The 22,795-nt window shown below is 47.0% G+C and overlaps 1 protein-coding gene across 1 annotated transcript in view; it reads left to right on the top strand.

Moving 5' to 3' along the window:
• The window catches only part of LOC111146202 (transformation/transcription domain associated protein), a 115,179-nt gene that overhangs the window by 27,365 nt on the left and 65,019 nt on the right, over positions 1 to 22,795 (top strand). Inside the window, exons 14-30 of the mRNA XM_022501639.1 lie at positions 865 to 1,099; positions 1,766 to 2,126; positions 2,214 to 2,311; positions 2,766 to 2,960; positions 3,994 to 4,185; positions 6,349 to 6,514; positions 8,351 to 8,607; positions 10,888 to 11,088; positions 12,566 to 12,717; positions 13,639 to 13,838; positions 15,643 to 15,860; positions 15,972 to 16,169; positions 16,723 to 16,983; positions 17,670 to 17,831; positions 19,769 to 19,865; positions 21,190 to 21,311; positions 21,631 to 21,801. Coding sequence (XP_022357347.1) covers positions 865 to 1,099; positions 1,766 to 2,126; positions 2,214 to 2,311; positions 2,766 to 2,960; positions 3,994 to 4,185; positions 6,349 to 6,514; positions 8,351 to 8,607; positions 10,888 to 11,088; positions 12,566 to 12,717; positions 13,639 to 13,838; positions 15,643 to 15,860; positions 15,972 to 16,169; positions 16,723 to 16,983; positions 17,670 to 17,831; positions 19,769 to 19,865; positions 21,190 to 21,311; positions 21,631 to 21,801 — 3,286 coding nt within the window. The remainder of the gene's footprint in view (positions 1 to 864; positions 1,100 to 1,765; positions 2,127 to 2,213; positions 2,312 to 2,765; positions 2,961 to 3,993; positions 4,186 to 6,348; positions 6,515 to 8,350; positions 8,608 to 10,887; positions 11,089 to 12,565; positions 12,718 to 13,638; positions 13,839 to 15,642; positions 15,861 to 15,971; positions 16,170 to 16,722; positions 16,984 to 17,669; positions 17,832 to 19,768; positions 19,866 to 21,189; positions 21,312 to 21,630; positions 21,802 to 22,795) is intronic.

Below are 22,795 nucleotides of genomic sequence, written 5' to 3'. Positions count from 1 at the left end.
GTTAATATTTTACCATGTAAAATGAAGCAGTGTTAGTAATTTTTTGGTTTTAATATGGGAGGTGTGATAGATCTTTTGAAAAATACGCAGAACACTTTGAATATGATGTAGACTGTTTACTGCATTTTCCATATAAAATAGTTACAAATATAAAGATACTGGCTTCCGTGGAACCTTGGCCCTTGCCACTCAGGGCCTTTGTCTTTCTAGTTTTCTCCTTCTGGAAATTTCCCTGGCTCTTTGCCCTGTGGCCGTTTTGTCCTTAAGGTTTCAGCATCAGTGTGACCTTTTCAGAGGGGCTTTGCCTGCCCCCCCCGCGAGTGGCTCCCCCTCTGGTCTCTGTCCCAGGGTGTTCTCACATCTCCTCCAGCACTTACCGTGCAGTTCATCCTGGTGTGTTTCCCCCCTTATGAAGAAGATTCCTGAGGGCAGGGGCTCGGTTCACTTTGGTCTCTGGTATCCTGGTATCTAGCTCATGGCTGGCACATGGCAGGTTTCTAGACCTTGAGTCCGAGAAAGTGCTCAGTAGCCCAGATGTGTCTTGTTCTGTCTCTATAAAATGGTCACAGTATGTAAGGTGTTAGTTGACACACACTGTTTATCTTTGAATAACAAAACCCGCTTAGTGTGTGATCGAGCTGGTGGTTATTCCTGCCCATGTACTGTATGTGCCCTGTGAGTACGACATTCAAGAACTTGGAAGTAAAGATTTAGGCACTGAGACCAGACTTGAGCCTTGTGTGGTCGTGTAGCTGGGAAGCCGGAACCATAGAACGCCCGTGCCCAGGTGTACTGCCCCCATGCGGCTGCCCATGTGGCCCCGTGGGCCTGTGACCCGCCTACTAGCAGAGTCTCCGCCCACAGGCCCCTCGCCTACAGCACGTTGGCTGATCTCGTGCACCACGTCCGTCAGCACCTGCCCCTCAGCGACCTCTCCCTCGCCGTCCAGCTCTTTGCCAAGAACATAGATGACGAGTCTCTGCCCAGCAGCATCCAGACCATGTCGTGCAAGCTGCTGTTGAACCTGGTGGATTGTATCCGCTCCAAGAGCGAGCAGGAAAGCGGCAATGGGAGAGATGTCCTAATGCGGATGCTGGAGGTACTGGTTCTCCTGAGGGGCAGTGGCATCCTGCGCTTGTGTCCCACCCATGGCTAAACTTGTTCCAGGTGACAAGTTTATGCTGCTGGCAGATGGCCCAGCTGGATCCCTGGGGTCAGACCACCCGGGTTCAAATCCCCACTCCCCATTAACTAGCCGAGTGTCCTTGGGCAAGATGCTTAACTTCTCTGTGCCCGCCTACTCATGTGACCAGGGATAATCACAGGGTCTGGCTCCCAGGATTTTGTCATGAGAGATAAGAAAATAATTCATGGTTGCTCTCAGCACGCCTCCTGGCAAGTACTTAGAAGAGTTATTTCTGGGACACTGCGTAACCATGGGCTGGGTTTGCTGCGAACACTGGCAAGGCACCCGTTGGGGGTGTGGGTGCGGAGGAGAGCGTAATTGCCAAGGCCAGTGGGTGATAGCGTGGGTTTTGGAGTAGTCTGGGCCATGTCCAGGCTTACCAACAAGTTCCCCAGCTTTTCTGAGCCAGATTCTTCGTGGCGACAGTGGCCGTAGTGATGCCACTGCGGTTACCATTGAGGAAAAGAGCGTGCTTCTCTTTCCTTCATATGAAGCAGAGTCTTCTGTCTTCTGAAAGGGTTGTTGGCCTGTTGAAGAGGAATGATTTTTGTCTTTCTTGCCACTTTCTCTTCCTGATAGGTCTTTGTTCTGAAATTCCACACCATCGCCCGGTACCAGCTCTCTGCCATTTTTAAGAAGTGCAAGCCTCAGTCAGAACTCGGAGCTGTGGAGGCAGCCCTGCCCGGGGTGCCCACTGCCCCCGCGGCCCCTGGCCCTGCCCCCTCCCCTGCACCTGTTCCTGCCCCTGCCCCGCCTCCACCCCCCACCCCTGCCACCCCTGTAACCCCAGCCCCTGTGCCTCCCTTTGAAAAGCAAGGAGAAAAGGATAAGGAGGACAAGCAGACATTCCAGGTCACAGATTGTCGAAGTTTGGTAAAAACCCTGGTCTGTGGCGTCAAGACAATCACTTGGGGCATAACGTCATGTAAAGCACCTGGTGGTAATTCCGCTCTTGAATTATTTAGACATGATGCTTTCCACAGAGTGGGTTTATTCCCAGTAACTGATTGTGCTCTCTCTCTTCCAGAAGCTCAGTTCATTCCCAACAAGCAGTTACAGCCCAAAGAGACCCAAATTTACATAAAACTTGTGAAATATGCAATGCAGGCTCTAGATATTTATCAGGTAAGGCAGTGCCCTCCAGCCAGACTCCCAGGTGTGGAGGAGAGTGGCCAGTGATGGAAGGGGTCTTCAGAGTCTCATCTGTCGAGTTTGGCTGGCTGACAGTATTTGAACACCTGGGTTTGCTTCTCTTCAGTAGCACAGCACTGGGTTAATGGGGAGAAGTCTGACTTGTGTCAGTGTGTGGGCTCTGTGGGCCAGTGGTTGGTGTAAATGGATGACAATAGAAACAAGATTGAAGTTTACTAAATTTGTTTCTGTTTGGAACCCTTAACAAAGCTTTTTTGATTATTTTAAATATTTTCCAAAATTAAGCTGAGAATAGTGAATTAAAAGATGGGATGGGGCATTGATTATCTAATTGAAATGTTCTCTTTTAAATATGTAGCTAATCTATTTATGGAATACATTCAGAAATGCCTGGTTTTAATGTCCATGGGTTTTCTCCCTGTGCTAGGTCCAGATAGCAGGAAATGGACAAACATACATTCGAGTAGCTAACTGCCAGACCGTCAGAATGAAGGAAGAGAAGGAGGTGTTGGAACACTTCGCCGGCGTGTTCACAATGATGAATCCCCTAACATTTAAAGAGATCTTTCAAACGACGGTCCCTTATATGGTGGAAAGAATCTCGAAAAATTATGCTCTTCAGGTATAAAACTCCTTTTTCATATGTTTTAAACATTAACCTTAAAGTTATCTATGTGTTGAGTACTTGGTATTCTGTTTATTTTGAGGGTTTTCTAAATATGCCTAAGGATGTGCTCATAGAACAAAAAATTTAGTTTTTGAGAGACAGTGCATGTATGCATGTGTGAACAGGGGTTGGGGGGGTAGGTATGGTGCAGAGGGAAAGGGACAATCTCAAGCAGACTTGCAGAGCCCAGTGCAGGGGCTCGATCTCAGGACCCTGAGGTCATGACCTGAGCTGAAATCAAGACTTGTACAGCTAACCAACTAGAGAGATATTGGGGTACAGTATTAAAGTTATTTTTGGGGGCGCCTAGGTGGCTCTGTAGGTTAATTTTCTGCCTTCGGCTCAGGTTGTGATCCTAGGGTCTTGGGATGGAGCCTTGTGTTGTGCTCCCTGATCAGTGGGGAGCCTGCTTCTCCCTCCCCCTCTGCCGTTCTCCCCTCTCATGCTCAGTCTCTGTCTCTCTCTCAAATGAATAAAATCTTTTTTTTTTTTTTTTCAATTTTTAAATTTTTATTTGACAGAGACACAGCAAGAGAGGGAACACAAGCAGGGGGAGTGGGGGAGGGAGAAGCAGGCTTCCTCGATCCCAGGATCCTAGGATCATGACCCAGGCTGAAGGCAGACGCCTAACACTGAGCCACCCAGGCGCCTCTCAAATAAATAAAATATTTTTAAAAAAAAATCTTTTTTGAAATGACAAGCTATTTTGGATCAGTTTCTTTCATTGGTAGAAATTAAATATATGTTAGATGTCGTCTCTTGGTATTTGTTGGTGAGGATAAAATAAGGGACTTAAGTATTTGAAGTGATAAAATCCATTGAATTCTCGCATATTTATTAATTTCTTTCCCCTTGGGGTGAATAAGTAATTTCTTGGGAGTGTCTGATCACAGGTTTGATTTTGTATTTTTGGACAGTTCATTACTTTGTGCTCAAGCTACTTGGAAGAGGGGATTATTTTTGTCACATGTATGTCTTGTTTGGGCAGATTGTTGCCAATTCCTTCTTGGCAAACCCTACTACCTCGGCTCTGTTCGCTACAATTCTGGTGGAGTACCTCCTGGACCGCCTGCCGGAAATGGGCTCCCACGTGGAGCTCTCCAACCTGTACCTCAAGCTGTTCAAGTTGGTCTTCGGCTCTGTCTCCCTCTTTGCAGCTGAAAACGAACAAATGCTGAAGGTAAAGCTCACTTAGATCCTGGTGTACTGTTGGTGGTGGTGTTTTAATTCCCATTTTCACTTTTGCACAGATTGGAGTTACTCTTTTTATATTTGTAAAGTGCTCTTTGAATTAATAAATACTTAAAACCAGTAAGGGCCAGACGTAAAAAAGATTTCACGTGTCTTTGAGCAGAGCTTGATGTGTATCCGTGATTTAGAGTGAGACCTTCAGGATGCTTGTGATCAGCAGTGGGTTGCCAGGAGTTTCGGCCACCACATAAATTTCTTTGGATTGATTGCCCAAATTAGGAGCACATCGTTCCTATTTTAAAAATGGAGCGGTGGAAAGGAAAGAGGGGAAAAATGTCTTTGCTAACTTCTGTCAAAGGACAAACAGCTGGTTTTGTCACCGTTTTGATGCCATGAGGCATCCTCCACTTTGTCTGTTTCTTCTCTACGTTCCTATTTTCTGTGGCAATATATGAATATCTCAATTCGGGACCATTTGTTTATTCCCCCCCTTTATATCAAGAATTCTTACCGATTTGTATTCCTTATTAAGACTGTCTCGGAGCAATGTGTCTCCTGACATTTTTGTGGATGACTAACGCAGTATAATTTGATCTCATCAGTTATTTGATTTTAAAAACTTACCCGTGGTTCCATCTACCACTGAAAAAGCAGCAGATGGTATAACAGAAAACTTAATAAAAATTCACTTCCACTGAAGGCAGAATAGTTTAATTCCTGCAGAAAGTCAAATATTATCACCAGTTGTCTCTGAAGAGTGTTGTCTTCCTGTAGGGGAATTCTGAAGAAGTAAACAAGCTTCCCCCTCCCGCCCCACATAGTAAATGCACGAATGGTGACAAAGAGCACTGGCCATCTCTGCTCTTATGTGCCTGTTTTTAAGGGAGTTTTTCAGTTCTGTAGTAATCACTTGTCAACAACTTTGACATTACTTTCATATTCATATGAAAGAAACATAGTTGAATTTTTCCGAGAAGAAATATTTGATTGCAGGCTATGTCCACATGATTTGGTATTGTCAAAAAATACAAATTTTGCTAACTAGATACAGGACAACAAAAACAGAACAAACCCTAATGGTAGGGCATTGGCATATTGTTCCAGAAAAACATTCAAAGAACAAATTTCACGCAGGTTTTTGTCAAAATAATACGTGTAGTTGATTTAGTCTGTAAAATCAATCTGTCGTGCCGCCTGTGACCGCAAATTGGGAACCGTGTCATTGACTGTGTCACTGCCCATATAGCACTTCTCAGCTCATGTTCGGTATGCCTGTAAAGCATTTCATGTGCAGCTGAACCTGTCACATGTTAAAACCAGGACCTGAAGTACAAAATAAAAAGTTTAATCTGGCTTAAAATGTTAATTTCAGTTACTATTATAAAGTGCTTTTTTAATTTAAGAAATACCCATTTTTTTTGATTAAGTAGTCCAGAACCTTATAATCTCAGGGGTTTTTTCCCCTCAGTTTTGTTTTTTTAAGGATTTTATTTATTCATTTGAGTATGAGAGAGAGAGAGAGAGAGAGCATGCATATACACAGGCCAGCGAGCAGGGGGAGGTTGCAGAGGGAGAGGGACAAGCAGACTCTGCGCTGAGGGCGAGCCGTACCTGGGGCTCAGTCTCACCACCTGGAGATCGTGTCCTGAGCCGAAATCGAGGGTCACACGCCCCCTTACAATTTCAGTTTTTGCGGCTCTTCCAAAACTCTGTGTGTATCATATTTGATAGTGAAGTTTCCCTTCCCTTAGGGGATTTCTTGCATTTAGATTGTTATAGGAAATGGACTTCTTCATCTTGTTTGATGATTGAGTCTTGTAAAGGAAGTGACTGTATTCACAGGACTTACAGGGCCGACAGACCCTCTGGTTCCTGTTCCAGAACGTCCTTTTTTCAATATCAGGTAACTGCGCGGTAACAAAAGAACCTATTAAACGCTTCTTTCGCAGTCAGCTCTGTGGGAACCAGCGTGTATTTTAAGAAAAATTAATTTGAGCCAGATAAAGGTCGGAAAGGTCTTGTTTTTCCTTTTGGAGTAAAGTCATCAGAATTACCTTCCATTCGTGTTTGCAGTGAACCTTCGGCTTGCCTTGTGCGGGCGGGGCCCCTCCTCCCTGAGAGCGTGTTAACCTGCCTTTTCTCCACCCTGCAGCCCCACCTGCACAAGATCGTGAACAGCTCCATGGAGCTTGCACAGACTGCCAAAGAGCCCTACAACTACTTCCTGCTACTTCGGGCCCTCTTCCGCTCCATTGGGGGAGGCAGCCATGACCTCCTGTATCAGGAATTTTTGCCTCTCCTGCCAAACCTCCTGCAAGGTCAGTGTGGCGACTTGGGTTGCCTCTTAGTCTTGTGTGCACGTAGGAGTTTGGCTGCCTGTGTTTGTGGGGTTCATCCTCTGCACCCAGTGAACGTCACAGTGAGGGGATGGATGTGCATGTCACCTGCCAACGGGGTTGTGTGTGTGTGTGTGTGTGTGTGTGTGTGTCCATCCATCCCTGTGCCCCACTCTCTTTAAAGGCAATGGGACTTTGAAGGGAGCCCTCCTGCTCAGGGATGGACCTTCCTCTCCCCGCTCAGAGTGGAACAGAGTTGGAAGGTTTTCATCACGTTGGTCAGGCTTTGTATTTTTGTAGCATTTGGTAAGCAGGCCTGGAACATGGTTTCTGGGGCTGCTTCATAATAATACCAGGGCTCCTGACATTGAAAGAGAATCTGAGTAAGACAGGGAAAAAGCAATTATAAAGCTGGCTTATAAGTTTATGTTTCTCTTTTGTTGCACATTTGCATAAGCAGAACCCTGTAATTGTATGTAGGCAGGAATGCTTTTAAGATAGGGAGCTAGAAAGGGGCTCCTTGAAGAGAAGCCATTTACAACATATGGTACTTAGGAGGCAGTGGGAAATCGTTGACCATGTTGCCTGTAACATGGCCAGAAGTCCACCGTCCATAATCCAGCTCCACCGTATTTAAGCCTATCTCCTGTCCTTCCCCAGCCTGAGCCCTCTGCTCTGAGTCTGACTTCCTCCTCCTGCACTCCCTACCTCGTTGTGTTCAAGTGGGTCCCCTTCTGGGGACCTGGTCTTTCCCTCCTCTTCCTCCTTCTCCGGACTCTGAATCCAGTGGTGCTGCTGAGTGATGCCTGCACCAGCGCCTCTTTTCTCTGAGCTCTCTCCATCCTCTCTGCCTTGTCTCTGAGCACGTGGGGCACGTGCTGATCCGACATGTTTCCATTAGGAAGGAGCTCAGGGGACCCTCATGAAGCGTGGGGAATTGACTTTGTGGAAAGGAAGATCCTATTTATTGATAGGAAACAAAAGTGGATTTTTTTTAAAGAAAATATTTATTTTATAGCAACAGAGCTCAGCTGTTGTGTGTTGAAAGCCTGATAACAGACGTAAGGTTGTAAACCTCAAGCTTGAGGGGAATGGATCTTACTGGTCTGTGTCTTTGGATTGGGCTTGTTAAAAAACATAACACGATTCTTACTTTTTTATTTTTTGAGGGGTGGGAGGGGCAGAGGGAGAGAGTCCCAAGCAGGCTCCACACTGACCATGGAGCCCAACGTGGGGCTCTATCTCATGACCCTGAGCGGAAATCAAGAGTCAGACGCTCAACTGATTGAGCCACCCAGGCGCCCCAACATAACACAGTTTTTATTTAATTTTTTTTTTTAAAAGATTGTATTTATTTGACAGAGATCACAGGGAGGCAGAGAAAGAGGGAGGGGAGCGGGCTCCCTGCTGACCAGAGAGCCTGACTCAGGGCTCGATTCCAGGACCCTGAGATCATGACCTGAGCAGAAGGCAGAGGCTTAACGCACTGAGTCACCCAAGGGCCCCCATAACACAGTTTCTAAAAGATTTATGTATAATGTTAACCATTTCATGAAGATTGATGTTAAATAACTGTAAGTTAAATTATAATGTATAATTGCGTGCAGCCTGCTGTTCTTACCGTGAACGTGGCTGACAGAAGGAGTCACGGTTCTAGGATGGATTTAGCTAACATGTAGATCATGAGAACAGGAGATCGTGTCCTCCTGTCGTCACGTTCGTGGTGACAGGGAAAGGCGGAACCGTTACTTTGCACAGTCAACTGCGGCCTCTCTGGGCATAACTTTGCTCTCGGTCATTCTCCAACCCCGTGTTTAGGGCTGAACATGCTGCAGAGCGGCCTGCACAAGCAGCACATGAAGGACCTCTTTGTGGAGCTGTGTCTCACGGTGCCGGTGCGGCTGAGCTCGCTCTTGCCCTACCTGCCCATGCTCATGGACCCCTTGGTGTCCGCCCTCAATGGGTCGCAGACGTTGGTCAGCCAAGGCCTGAGGACCCTGGAGCTGTGTGTGGACAACCTGCAGCCTGATTTCCTCTACGACCACATCCAGCCGGTGCGCGCGGAGCTCATGCAGGTAGGCCCGAGGTCTCATCGGGGCCAGCGTGGGGCAGGGCCGGACGGTGGGTGCTTGTGTGTCTAGTTTCTACTAGGAATTTTAGGCTGGTGTAGGTGGTTTCCAGAAGTGACAGGCCTGCCCTGTGCCCCGTGTTGGGCTCTTTGCAAGAAGAAGTGCTGTCGCTTTCAACTTTATGAGTCTTCCGGCTTAGGAAGAGATGTGCGGAAATTCCGTGCATTTCGGGCAGACGCTCGTTTTGTAGTATCTCCCTCTTTCAGAGGGCTTTCCCAGGTGGCACGTCCTTATTCATTGGAGGACCTGTGAGGGCGGGCGTTAACAGTTCTCTGTGCTGCCAGCGGGACGCACAGAAGATCTGGAGATACCACAGTAAAGAGAAGCAGACTCCTGAGGGAAGCACAGGTGTCCACTTTGGGGTCAAGGGAGATGAAGCAGATAATCAAGGAGATTATTTTGTTGTTGTTGTTGTTTTGTTTTTAAAGATTTTATTTATTTGACAGAGATAGCAAGAGAGGGAACACAAGCAGGGGGAGTGGGAGAGGGAGAAGCAGGCTTCCCGCTGAGCAGGGAGGCCGATGCAGGACTCAATCCCAGGACCTTGGGATCATGACCTGAGATGAAGGCAGATGTTTAACTGACTGAGCCACCCAGGCGCCCCAAGGAGATTGTTTTGAAAACATTTTATATTTTCTCTTCATGAGAGTTTGTATAATAAATATCAGGTTTCTCCTCTATGTTTCGCACTTGTATTGATTCATAATATAGTCGGTAATTGTTAGAGGTTTATTTAGGCTGCCTGTTCTTACTTGTCTACCCCTTTGGTAGAGAGTATTTGGGCCCAGGCAGGGGTCAGAATGCCAGCTTTGTATGATGGAGACACCCTAATGCCTAAAAGACAGGAGTCCAGATTGGAAACTTCAGTGTGCACTTGAGGCAGGGTTGGGAGACTTACCCACCAGTCCCGAAATGCAGACCCTGGGCTCTATCTAGGTGGGAGGGAGTGGTCCTGGAGGTCAGGTCAGGGCCTCAAGTCCACTCTCTTCAGCTGTTATGGAGAATTTGAGAGCATTCCTCGAGAACAGCACTTGGTTCTGGAAGGCAGACTCTGGGTCTGACCCAGGTGCGAGTGAGCACCATGCGGGAGGAGAGGAGGAGGCAGGGATGGGCTCATGGGCCTCTTGCCATTCCATGAAGCAGACAGCCCTAGGCAGAGACCAGGGCGAGGCTTCTTCCTGCTTTTGGAAATGTAGTAAACTCCCCCCACCTCCACCCCGGACAAGGGTCATCTCTCTGTGGTCCCATCAACCAGCATTCATTCCCAATGCCACCTTGTCCTGGGGAGTAAAGCAGAATTTCCCTCTTCTAAGGATACATGAGGAGTGGTTGGGCTGGGTCCGGGAGAGAAGGTAGGGAGGATTAGCATCTCTCAACTGGTGTTCATTCAAGACAAGCCTTTTCAGACCTTTGGGGATGTAAAAAAAATTGAAATTTTGCTTTAAAGAAAAGTTCCAAGATTTTATGTTGGCTATTGCTAGGTACTAGTATCTGGCATTGTTATGGAAGATGACTTAAGAAAATTGACTTAATTAGACAGACATAGTAATTTTTAGGACTTAAGATAGTTCAGGTAAAAAATGTGAGAACAACAACAAGTTCTTTGGAACTGTTGAGTGCATGTGGCCCTTACACTAATTGTAAGTATGAGGTACATGTCCTTGCCATGTGTTCCCATAACATGGGTCCTGTCATGATCTGTGTTTCCCCTCTTCACCATCCTTTCTAATGTGAGGTTTGAAATGTATAAGATAGGTTAGTTGTCCTATTTTTAGGAATTTGTCACATTCATACATTATAAAGCTTAAAAAAGGGACTAAAAACCTGAGAACTCATCATCAGACCCCAGGACAAGAACGTCACCAGTAATTAGCACTACCCTCCATGCTTCTCATCCCCGCATTTTGCTTATGCTTAAACCATATGGGGCTTAGTTTTCTTGCTCCTGAGCTCTGTGACACTTACCACATGCTACCATTTGTATTTCAGGGGCATGGAAGGACATTTATGTTTATGTGTGCATTTTCTTTAAAGGCAAAATGTTTCTGGAAGGATAAACAAGACTACTAACATTGGTTTCTCCCAAGAAGGGGAAGTGCATGTTTAGGGGACAGAGATGGGAGGAAGAATTTTTGCTGCATAGTCTTATAACTTTCAGATTTTATTTATGAACCACGAGAATGCATGACCTTGGAAGGATTTTAATGGAAGTGCATTGGGTTGTAGGCTTTATGGCGCACCCTGCGTAATCCTGCTGATAGCATTTCTCACGTGGCCTACCGTGTACTTGGCAAATTTGGTGGCAGTAACAGGAAGATGTTGAAGGAATCCCAGAAGCTGCACTATGTTGTGACTGAGGTTCAAGGCCCAAGCATCACAGTGGAGTTTTCCGATTGTAAAGCATCTCTTCAGCTCCCGATGGAGAAGGTAAATTTGGAACTTGCGGAAGTTTTGAGGAACTTCTTAAAGTTACTATGCATTTCATTTTAAGAACGCTGATTTCTGTTTGAAAATATGTAAATAAAACATGTACTTTCTTGGGAGGGGATATCTTTCTTTCTTTCTTTAAGATTTTATTTATTTTTAAATTTTATTTATTTGACAGAGATCACAAGTAGGCAGAGAGGCAGGCAGAGAGAAAGGGGGAAGCAGGCTCCCTGCTGAGCAGAGAGCCCGATGTGGGGCTCAATCCCAGGATCCCGGGATCATGATCTGAGCTGAAGGCAGATGCTTAACCAACTGAGCCACCCAGGGGTTCCCCCGCCTTTTTTTTTCTTTTTTAAAAGAAGACTTTCCTAACATCTGGGAGGAATGATACCATCATGGATAAATGTCCCCCTAGAGTTATTTTCCATCATCACCTCAATCATCCTGTCCCCACACTTCCTGAAGCCCATGCGTTGTCCCTGACCCTCCCCCAGCCTCTCACACAACCCCATCCCATAGATGGGGGTCCTCTCCAGACCTCAGGGGGAGGACCCCCTCATGCAACCCCGGCCCCTCACCCAAGCCTTTCTCAAAAATACCTGCCAGAACAACACTAGTTTCCTTCTAAGAGACTACGGTTAAAAATCCGTCTTTACGTTGAAAGTCGCTGTAGTGAACATTCTGTGTCAGGAGCCCCTTCCCACATTTTAGGGAATTTCCTTAATGCAGGATTCTGTTGCATGTCAGTGGCGAGGTGGGTATTAGTAGTGAAAACTAAGGTACCTGACAGAGCCAGAAAATGTCTTTAGAAGTGGTTTTCCCCCAAACTAAAAACCAAGTTTTGAAGATAGGCTTCCCAGTCCTCCTGCACACCCACACGGACTTCAGGTGTGCGAGGGTCTGGTTTCCTGGCAGCCAGCACCCTGCTACGGCTGGAGGGGCTGCTGAAGCGAAGGGAAGAAGCAGCTTGGCCACGCTGAGTGCCAGTAAATCCCCATTAAGCTAATCCTGCTTTTGGCACACTTCACAATCCTTTGTTCTTTTGGCAGGTAATTGGCTCAACCTTAGCCCCTTCCGAAATTATCCCCGCAAGCCGGGGGTGACTCAGAAGGGAGCTGTGGTCATGCTCCGTGTGGCCATGGGGAGTCTCTAGGGCAGGGCTGCTGTCCCTGTCAGCCCCGCTCTGCTTCCTCACACACAGCCTGGGTAAATCTTGCCTCTGTCACACAGACCAGTTTTTTGGTTGATAGGTATGTAATTGTCATGACAGATGACTGGTCTCTTACTATTAAAGGCGTCACATGATTTTGTGTGGGATTTTGCCCCCCCCACCCCCACCCCCCTCAACCTAACTGAACAGGATAAAATGTGTGTGTAGCCATGTGGGTTTTCTGGAAAAGTAAAACCCTCTTATCTTCTAAAGAGAGAATTGAGTGATTGTGTAATTTCTGCATCAGCTGTTTCTTTACTGTTGTAGGCCATCGAAACCGCTCTGGACTGCCTGAAGAGTGCCAACACTGAGCCCTACTACCGGAGGCAGGCGTGGGAGGTGATCAAGTGCTTCCTGGTGGCCATGATGAGTCTGGAGGACAACAAACACGCCCTCTACCAGCTTCTCGCACACCCTAAGTATGTTGGGAATGTGGTTCCCGCGATTGGAGCCTCTTGGGACGTAGGGGTGCAGAAGGCCTCCCAGATTCCTAGTGCTGAGTGCATGCTCTTGCGAGTCGGGAAGTCCCCATGGTACCTGCCTAGTGGTGCTTTCCTGGGCTTTTAGAGGAAATGAAGAGAAGGGACCAGCTGCTGGAGAATTAGAGTTTACCTTCGTCATCGTGTTCCTGATGGTTGCCTCTCCCTGAGGCTGTCAGCTTCAGGAGGCAAGGGTCCTGCCCTTTTCTCTCCTGTAGCTCGCTGGTGTATCCGTAGTGCTTGGCACGTGGCGGGTGTTCAGTGGGTCTTTGGCTCTTCTGGTCCACCGTGATCCTTTCATTCCCTAAACATTTGTCTTGCGATACTTGTATTTTGCTCTTACCATTTAGGGCTGTGACCATAGGTGATGGTCTTGTGTGATCGTGTGTGTATGTTTTCTTGCTGTGTTCCCCATACACATTTCACAAATGTGAAAATGTGTATTTTCACATTTCTCACGGCATTAGTGGTGGGTGGTACGTGTGCCATTAGTGAGCTCTGTGACCTCGTCTGATTCTGTTCCCGTGGGGTGATTTTTCAGCACATAACACGTGTATAGCTGCCATTAATAGCTTTTTTTCATTTCTGTTTCCTCATTGATGGGGGTTACTTCTTAGAATTTGGTTTAGTTAGTCATAAAAGATCAAAGTAAGACATCAACTTACTTTAAAAACTGTAAAAATACTGAATCTGCCGCCATGTTGTAAAATGGGTCTGATTCATCCCCTGTGCTTGTATGAGGTAGGACATCGTGGATATCCCCAGAACCATCGTAATGAAATTCATCATGTAAGTCCTGACAGTGGAATCATCAGCTCAGGACTTCAGTGTTGTGAGGACGGACTGGATTTTATCTTTCAGCTTTACAGAAAAGACCATACCCAATGTCATCATATCTCATCGTTACAAAGCACAAGACACTCCAGCTCGGAAGACGTTTGAGCAGGCCCTGACCGGGGCGTTCATGTCTGCTGTCATTAAAGATCTCCGGCCCAGCGCCCTACCCTTTGTCGCCAGCTTGATCCGCCACTACACAATGGTGGCTGTTGCCCAGCAGTGTGGTGAGTGGGGCAGAGGAAGTGCTTATGGGACTCCTTGTGGTGCTTCAGAAACGCAATCAGGACATTGTGGTGGTCAGAGGAGCGGTTTGGCTGGTTGATTTTTGGCCTTTGTTTTCTTTTTTTTTCCTAAAGATTCTGTTCATTTATTTGGCAGACAGAGATCACAAGTAGACAGGCAGGCAGAGAGAGAGAGGAGGAGGAGGCAGGCTCTCTGCTGAGCAGAGAGCCTGTTGCGGGGCTCGATCCCAGGACCCTGGGATCATGACCTGAACCGAAGGCAGAGACCTTAACCCATTGAGCCACCCAGGCGCCCCTGGCCTTTGTTTTCTGATTTCCTACTTACTGCAGGTTAATTGCTATTTCGGTGGTCATCCCAGTAGTAACTTGAAAACTTACCAAGTGTCTCTGTACAGTACACCCAGTGGAAGATTTTCACCCTTTGTTGCTCATGGAAACTGGTAGAATACTGTGGACACTCTGCGTATGAGACAGTTTGTGGTCTCCCTTGTTGCTGGTCTTCCCTCCCTCCATGTGTTGCTTTCTAAGGCCCAGCCTCCCTCCCCGCCCTTCGGCAGGGTCCTCCCTGTGGTGCTCCTCGCTGCTGTTCCGACCTCTGCTTTGGGGTCCTCAGGCTCCAAATGGGGAGGGACCACTTTTATTCATCTCCTTGTTTCTCTTTCTAATCCATTGCAGAGTAGTGCTCTTGCAAAAGATGATAAAAGTGTCCCGAGACTGCCCATTGCTATACAAGTTTTAGAAGTTTCTGGACACTCACTCCCGGTTTTGTAGCTCCCCCAATCAGCACTGGTCAGTGGACACACTCGAGTAGCACTGCAGCAGTTTGTGTCCCTGAGGTTCCCCCATTCTCCAGACGGATAAAGCCGCTTTCTCTGAACGCTGCAGAACACTGAGAACATTCCCCCTTGTAGCTCTTCGTGCCCTTCTTGACCTGAATAGTCATTGATCTTAGATCGTTTCTCAGTGTCTCTCTGTTAACATCTTTCCAGCAGGCTTGTGAGCTTCTTGATAACGAACGCCCATCTTGCCGGGTACCTGCAAGGCTTTAATTAATTGTTCTCTCTGTGAGCTGGGTATCCTAGCCGGGTTGCTTTTTAATTATTATTTGTACATCAGGAATGTCCAGAGTGTAGCCCACACTCATTTCTGTGCTGTGCTCCTTGGCCTGTTTAATGATTTTTTTTTTCTTTAAGGAGAAGATACATGGTTCTCATTATCGTAGAGAAAATCTGAAAAGAGCCTACTTTATAATAGGAAACATTCAGAAAAATAACCTTAGGCCACTTAGTTTACAAGTAGTTGCAGTTTAATGGAAGTTGGCTAAAAGCACCAGTGTTGGCTTTTGTTGAGCTCCTAAGCTCAAGTTAAAAAATGAGATAGTTTTGGGGCGCCTGGCTTGCTCAGTCAGTGCAGCATGTGACTCTTGATCTTGGGTTGTGAGTTCGAGCCCTGTGTTGGGTGTAGAGATTACTAAAAAAATAAACTTTAAAAAAAAACAAAAAACTTCTTAATGAGATGGTTTTGCTGTTTGGGGGCGCCTGGGTGGCTCGGTGGGTTAAGCCTCTGCCTTTCACTCAGGTCATGATCTTAGGGTCCTGGGATCGAGCCCCGCATTGGGCTCTCTGCTCGGCAGGGAGCATGCTTCCCCTTCTCTCTCTGCCTGCCTCTCTGTCTACTTGTGATCTCTCTCTGTGTCCAATAAATAAATAAAATCTATTTGAAGGACAAGAACACGCATGTAAATTATTAGCTCTTCTTTCTCCCATTCCCGCCGCCTCTCTTCCAGGTCCTTTCCTGCTACCTTGCTACCAGGTGGGCAGCCAGCCCAGCACAGCCATGTTTCACAGCGAAGAAAATGGGTCGAAAGGAATGGATCCGTTGGTCCTTATTGATGCAATCGCTATTTGTATGGCATATGAAGAAAAGGAGCTTTGCAAGATTGGGGAGGTGGCCCTAGCTGTGATATTTGATGTTGCAAGTATCATCCTGGGCTCAAAGGAGAGGGTAAGGAAGGGCTGAGGAGTAGTTGGGCATGTTGGTGCCTGTGGGTAGTCCTTCTAGAAACTGGTTCCATGGGGGGCTAACAGCACGGTGTGTCTGTATGTTTCTCCCCAGGCGTGCCAGCTGCCTCTGTTCTCGTACATCGTGGAGCGCTTGTGCGCGTGTTGCTATGAACAGGCCTGGTATGCAAAGCTGGGGGGTGTGGTGTCCATTAAGTTTCTCATGGAGCGGCTGCCTCTCACTTGGGTTCTCCAGAACCAGCAGACATTCCTCAAGGCACTTCTCTTTGTCATGATGGACCTGACTGGAGAGGTAGGTGATGGGTGGCCCCAGACCTATCCAAGCGGTTCCAGAAGCTGACCTGCCAAGAGCATAGTTAGTACGAAGCCCTTCTGCCAGCCTGCTCTCCTAGAGGCCTAGATTTCATTACCGCGTCTTTCACACAAGGACAGATCAGGACCCCCGTAGGCTTTCCCTGGTTACCTGAATATCTGCGTTGATAAAGAACCGTCCCAGACCAGAGCATGTAACACGGTGCCTCTGTAGAGGGAAGTCGTCCTCCTCGCTCTTGCTGTAGGGCTAAATATTGCACGTGCTGCAGGAGTTTCTCTGGAAGTTGCATTTCCATGAAGCTGTGCGCAGGTATAATGCACATAGTACGTGGTGGGCGTTTCCAGCTTCTCCGTTTGGGAAATGCAGGAGTTTGTCTATGTCACCATTTTCTTTCCGGAGTGACGTACAGCAGGCTGAGGTGCCGTAGCCGCTGAAGTACTGTGTGCAGGTTACGAAGTGGTCTTGGTGCACCAGCGGGGATGGGGTGGATCCGCAGCAACAGTCCCTTTCATTCCGAGTCCCTGGCCCACAGGTTTCCAACGGGGCCGTCGCCATGGCAAAGACCACCCTGGAGCAGCTTCTGATGAGGTGCGCGACGCCACTGAAGGACGAGGAGCGAGCCGAAGAGATTGTGGCCGCCCAGGAGAAGTCCTTTCACCACGTGACGCACGACTTGGTTCGAGAAGTCACCTCTCCAAATTCCACTGTGCGAAAGCAGGCCATGCACTCACTGCAGGTCTTGGCCCAGGTCACTGGAAAAAGTGTCACTGTGATCATGGAGCCCCATAAAGAGGTGAGATTTCTGTCCCTGGAAAAGGATAATTGGAGCAACATTTCTGAGACCTTTTCCCCTCACAACTGACTCGAAGAGGATACATAATCTGTAATTTTGTGTCCACTTCACCAGGTGCTACAGTATATGCTCTCTTTGACCTCGGGGACACAGAAAGCAGTGCGCTGATGTTGACAGCTGCATCCGTAGTTGTCAGCATCCAGAGGACAGAAGGCTGGTTTCCCGGGTCTCTAGCAAAACCCAGTCGCTCTTCTCTTTTTTAAGAGCGGTTACTTGGGAGGCGCCTGGGTGGCGGTGGGTTAAGTCTCTGCCTTCGGCTCAGGTCATGATCTCGGGGTCCTAGAATCGAGCCCCACATTGGGCTCTCTGCTCAGCAGGGAGCCTGCTTCCCCATCTCTCTCTGCCTGCCTCTCTGCCTACTTGTGCTCTCGCTCTCTCTGTCAAATAAATAAAAATAAAAATCTTTAAAGAGCTGTTACTCAGGAGACTTAGGAGTGTACCTGACATGTAACTATCCACCGGCCAGTTTTAGCTCATGGAACGTATCTTCCCTTCCCCAACTAAAGGGCATCCTAACCTTTCATGTCACGGCTTTCAGACTGATAGTCGCTTTAGAATGTGGTGATGAGCAGAATTTGCTCTTCAAGGGACGGCCAGTTAGTGGTGCTTCCCCCTTGCCGCCCCAGGTCCTCCAGGATATGGTCCCGCCAAAGAAGCATCTGCTCAGACACCAGCCTGCCAATGCGCAGATCGGCCTGATGGAGGGGAACACGTTCTGCACCACGCTGCAGCCCAGGCTCTTCACAATGGACCTCAACGTGGTGGAGCATAAGGTGTTCTACACAGAGGTAGGGGGGTGGTGGTACGGCGTGGTGTGGATGGTGATGACGTGTGTCTGGTAACCTGTCTCTGTACGCGAAGACTGGTCAGGCAGCACTCAGAGAAGACACGGGTGGTGACCCCAGGGGACCGGCCCTAACCTGGCACAGTGCCCTGCGCAGGTACGTGACAGGAGGTAGGCCTGCTGACGGGAGCGGTCCCGCCCAACGTGGCTGTGTTCTGAGGCCTTCTCCAGGGCACCTCGCTCTGCAGAGCCTTAAGGATGTAATCTAGAGAAAGATGGACTCTCTGCTTTGACCATTCTCATCAGCTGGTGCCCAGAGTAAGACGGGCTCAGAGCGAGTGCCAGGGCATCGAATGTATTTGTCCCCTGAGAACGTGCCATGTGCTGTTCAGAACTTACTTCACACGAGGGCCATCATTTAGCTCTGACAGCTCTCTGTGAACTGTAGATTCCGATTATTCTCATTAGGGTAGTGGCAGATGGCATTCTGCAAGTGTTTCTCTCTCTGAACATTCTAGTATGGGGCGGTATTAGAAACAAATCAAACTGTAGATACGGTCAAGTTCTAGCTATTAATTCGTAGAATACTTTAATGGTCTGGTGGTCAATGCCAATGTGAGATTTTTTTAAGACCCGGATTTTTTAAGACCTAAGGCATTGTTAGAGTAGACGGAGGCAAAAGTCATAAGGAAGCAATTTCTTTCCGATCCACACTAAGTTTGAATTTCCTATTATGGAAAATTTACCTCTCGAGTTTTTAAGTTCTATGTATTTACTTGGACATGGAATCCTATGATCGCGTGGTCTAGCTTTGATCTTTTATACCTTGTTGCATCCCTTGTGTTGGAGTCCTAGTTCATGTGACCTGACAGAGGTCCTAGGAGAGCCACCAGAGAATGGGGGGAAGTTTCCCTTTGCTGGTTCCAGAGGCAGATGTATCTTAACCTATGTGGAAAATTCCTCACTAAGCTTAAGGCCAGAACCTGGTGGTGTTGAGTGGTAAATCCCGGGGGATGCAACTGGTTTCCCAAGTGTTGATCAGAGCATTAGCTGTATCAGAACACGTGAGGGTCTTTTTAAAAACAAAGACTCTCCTGAGTTCTCAGGTCAGACCTACAGTGGACTGGCTGTAAGCTTCCCAGCTGATTCTGGTGCACACTCACTCTGTCTAGATAGAGCTGCCAACATAGATGTCTGCACGTATGTGCATACACACACGTGTTGATACGGGAGGAGAGTTGTAGTGATGGAGTGGAGTAAGGTGGTGACTTGAAGTGCTTTTGGTATATATCCTTTTTTGCTGTTTGAAATCTTTTACTAGGTAGGAATCTTTAAGGGAAAAAAGGTGACGGTAAAGTTTATACCGTTTCCCCAGGATGTACGTAAAAGGGAAAAACAGTGACAGAACAATATATATGATGTTTTTTGTTTTAGATATATCAGTATATACTGGAGTATCATAAAATGTCCAGAAAGATAACCACAGGAATCTCTGAGTTACGATATTCTCCGTGACTTTCAGCTTCTTTCTTTGTACTTTCCTGTACTTTGTGGGGTGGGGGGGGAGTGTTAAGCACTCCAGGGTCGAATCACAGCACACGTTTGTCGGGCACCAGCCCACAGCTCTGGAAAGCAGCTCTGAATACAGAGGGAGACGTACCTGCCATCATGTTTACAGTTCAGGTGATCCCCGGGGTGGGGAAACCATGTTACAGTATCAGAGTGGGGGAGAAAATGTCTAAGAATTTACTTCACTAATGAAGCTGACAGTTTGCTTGAGAGGAAGCTCTGTCACGTTCGATATTAAATTCCCCAGGGTCTGAGTTTAGTTTGTCAGTTAATTGTGTTGCATGTGTGTAAGATTGCTGTGTTCTGTTATTTTCAAGGTTACTGTGTCTTCACAGAAAGAGCTGGCTAAATTAAGTTGTTTATCTTTCACAGCTGTTAAATCTGTGTGAGGCTGAAGACTCAGCCTTGACAAAGCTGCCCTGTTACAAAAGCCTTCCGTCACTCGTTCCCTTGCGAATTGCGGCATTAAGTAAGTTCATATGAATTAAGTCTGAAACAAGTCATGGGTACGAAGGTGCAAGGAGGCAGTGGCCTTTTGGGGGTTTTTATTTTTTTATGTTCTTTCTAAGGTGGGACAGTTACATTTGTCTGTTTCTTAAACGACATGATGAGGTGTCGACGGGTCGTATAGATGGTTAGGATTTAAACAGTTGTTTACTCTTACAAACTATGTATTTTACTTTATGGTGATAACTCAGTGCTGTAGTTCACTGGTGAATCCAACACTGTAGTTGAAGAGCGTAGTCCTAGTGTTCGTATGTTGCCAGTTCACCCAGTCAGAGGAAACGGGAAGATACGCTACAACCTTCAAAGGCTTTTCGGTGGTTCCATGGCATTTGAGAATCCTGCTCTCTTTAGGCTTTTCATGACCAGCGTCAGCTGCGTTGTTGAATTTTTACTGACTTGAATTCTTCTCACTTAGAAGCATCATTCCCCTACTGTTTTTTTTTTTTCCTGAATAAATACGCAGTAAAGTTTTTTTTTAGTTGACTTGGTCTTTTGCCTTGTTGATTTCTATACCCTACGTGAAATGTTGCCAGAATCCTCCTTGAATTAGAGGTAGACAAATTGAGAGGCACACCATATTACCTGTGCTCAGGCGCAGGGATGGGGTGTGGACGACAGTAGGGGGGGTGGGGGGAGGTTCTCTGCAGCCAAGTTTGGCAACTTTGTTCTTTGGTGGAGATCCCTTTCTTCCGGCACCTCTCATGCAAGCCTGTTGGCTAACAGGGGAATTGCTCTAGAGGATTGAGGTGTGTCGCCTTTTCCAAGAGCATTTGTGTTTTCAAAGCCTTGAACTCCCCACGATGGGAGGAGGCTGCCTGATGAGACACAGATAGCGGAAGAGAAGTCGGGGGGTGGGGTGTGTGTGTGTGTGTGTGTGTGTGTGTGTGTGTGTGTTCCCGCCCTCAGCGCTAGAGTTCAAGGCCAGCCCTCTCTGTCACTTCATTGTGCGTCTGCCCACAGCTCAGCCATCCTCTCACCCTGTGTGGGGATGTCTTGGGGAAGGGGTGTCAGTGGGTGACCCCTCTTTTCCCCCTCCAGCCCTTCTAATATCTGGATGGGGTTGTATGTGTCACGGCCTTTCTGAGAGGTTGTTGACTTCCCTCTTAGATAACACAAACACGTGTTAGGGGACCATGTGTTCCTTGGTCTTCCTCACGGCCAGACACTTGGCAGGTGCTTCAGTGATTCATACTTGGTGTTGGTTGGGAAGAGCCTTTAGACGAGGACATTGTTCATATATGGTTTTCAGGTTAATAATGAAATTGTATTGATTTCTCTTCCTAAAGATGCGCTTGCTGCCTGCAATTACCTTCCTCAGTCCAGGGAGAAGATCATCGCTGCACTCTTCAAGGCCCTGAATTCCACAAACAGCGAGCTGCAGGAGGCCGGAGAAGCCTGCATGAGAAAGGTGAGCGAGTGGCGTGTGCGTGCAGAAGCGCGTGTGTCCTGTCACTGGGCTTCTTCCCAATCACGTTCACCTGGTTTGTACCCCTGGAAGTCGGCCTCGCGTGAACACACACGGGAGTCCAGTAATATCTCTGCTTGTTTCCTAGTCACACTTGTTTAAAATATTCAACAGTAATGATGAGTCTCTGTTTCATGATAACTTTTTGGAATGTATGTGGTTAATATTCCACAGATTGGCTGCTGGAGCCAAATGAGTTTATTCCGTTATAAAGTGTATTCTCTTGGCTATTTTCCTCTGTACCTTTTCTTTTTTAAAATAGTTTCTGGAAGGTGCTACCATAGAAGTAGATCAAATTCATACGCACATGCGGCCTTTGTTGATGATGCTGGGGGATTATCGAAGCTTGACGCTGAATGTCGTGAATCGTCTCACTTCCGTCACCAGGCTCTTCCCAAACTCCTTCAATGATAAATTTTGTGATCAGATGATGGTAAGCCAAATGCATTTAAACGTAGTTAGTAATCAACCTGGTATTTTAACTTTTTTTTTTTTTTTAGGTAAGTAATATGTGTGTGTATATATACATGGTTTAAAATTTAGGAAGTGTGAAAGGGGTACTGTGAAAGTCTCCTCCCATCCCTGTCCTCTGGCTGCCCACCTCCCCTGCCCGGGGACAACCAGTGGTAACGGTTTCCTGAATGTCAGTCTAGAGATGTTTTATATTTGTAGTGTGACATACATATATTCTTTTCTGTTTCCCTCAAAAGGAAGCACCATATACACAGAGCTCTTACTTTTTCTGTTTGCCACTCATCATTTCAGATCAGAACAGAAGTGCTTCTTCCTTCTGTCTCGTGGCCACGTACTATTTCAGTATGTGGACATGCCAGAGTTCATGGCACCATTCCCCCACTGACGGCGTCTAGATTGTGCCCAGCCTTTTGGTATTATAGACAGTGATGTAGTAAAAAACATACAGGAACTTTAGAAGTCTTTAGGGTTTTTAAAATTACCGGGTAATTATGCAAATAAAATACCTATTTGACAGTGTTTAAATTTGAAGTATAAGCAGATGAAGGAGATTGAACTATAAACTGTCTTATGCATTCAGTTTTGCTTCTGGTAAGTAGAAGTTTTTAAATAACTGAGGATTTCATGCTACATGACTGCAAATGTGCACGTACTTTTCATGCTTAAGTTTCTCAAGTGGCCTTTGGCCATTTAGACATCTTGGGGGATGAAAGGCTTCTGTCTCGGTAGCTGTGGTGCGTGTAGTGTGTGCGGAGTGCAGCTCTGTGGCTGCGCGAGGACCACACAGCTTTGTACCTCCCATACGGTTTCTTCGTACCTGCAGACTCCCGAGAAGGGAACAGTGACTGGGAGTTGGTAGTATTGTGGTTGGCCCTTAAAATTGTAGCTGACGTCCTGTTAGAGTGTTAACCGGGAAGCAGTATTCCATGGAATTAAGTTTTCCGAACTGGAAG

This window comes from Enhydra lutris, unplaced genomic scaffold, assembly GCF_002288905.1.
Source record: "Enhydra lutris kenyoni isolate GAN:26980312 unplaced genomic scaffold, ASM228890v2 scaffoldscaffold13, whole genome shotgun sequence".
Lineage (NCBI taxonomy): Eukaryota > Metazoa > Chordata > Mammalia > Carnivora > Mustelidae > Enhydra > Enhydra lutris.
The sequence above is the reverse complement of the archived record's forward strand: the minus strand, read 5'-3'. Positions and strand labels throughout refer to the sequence as shown.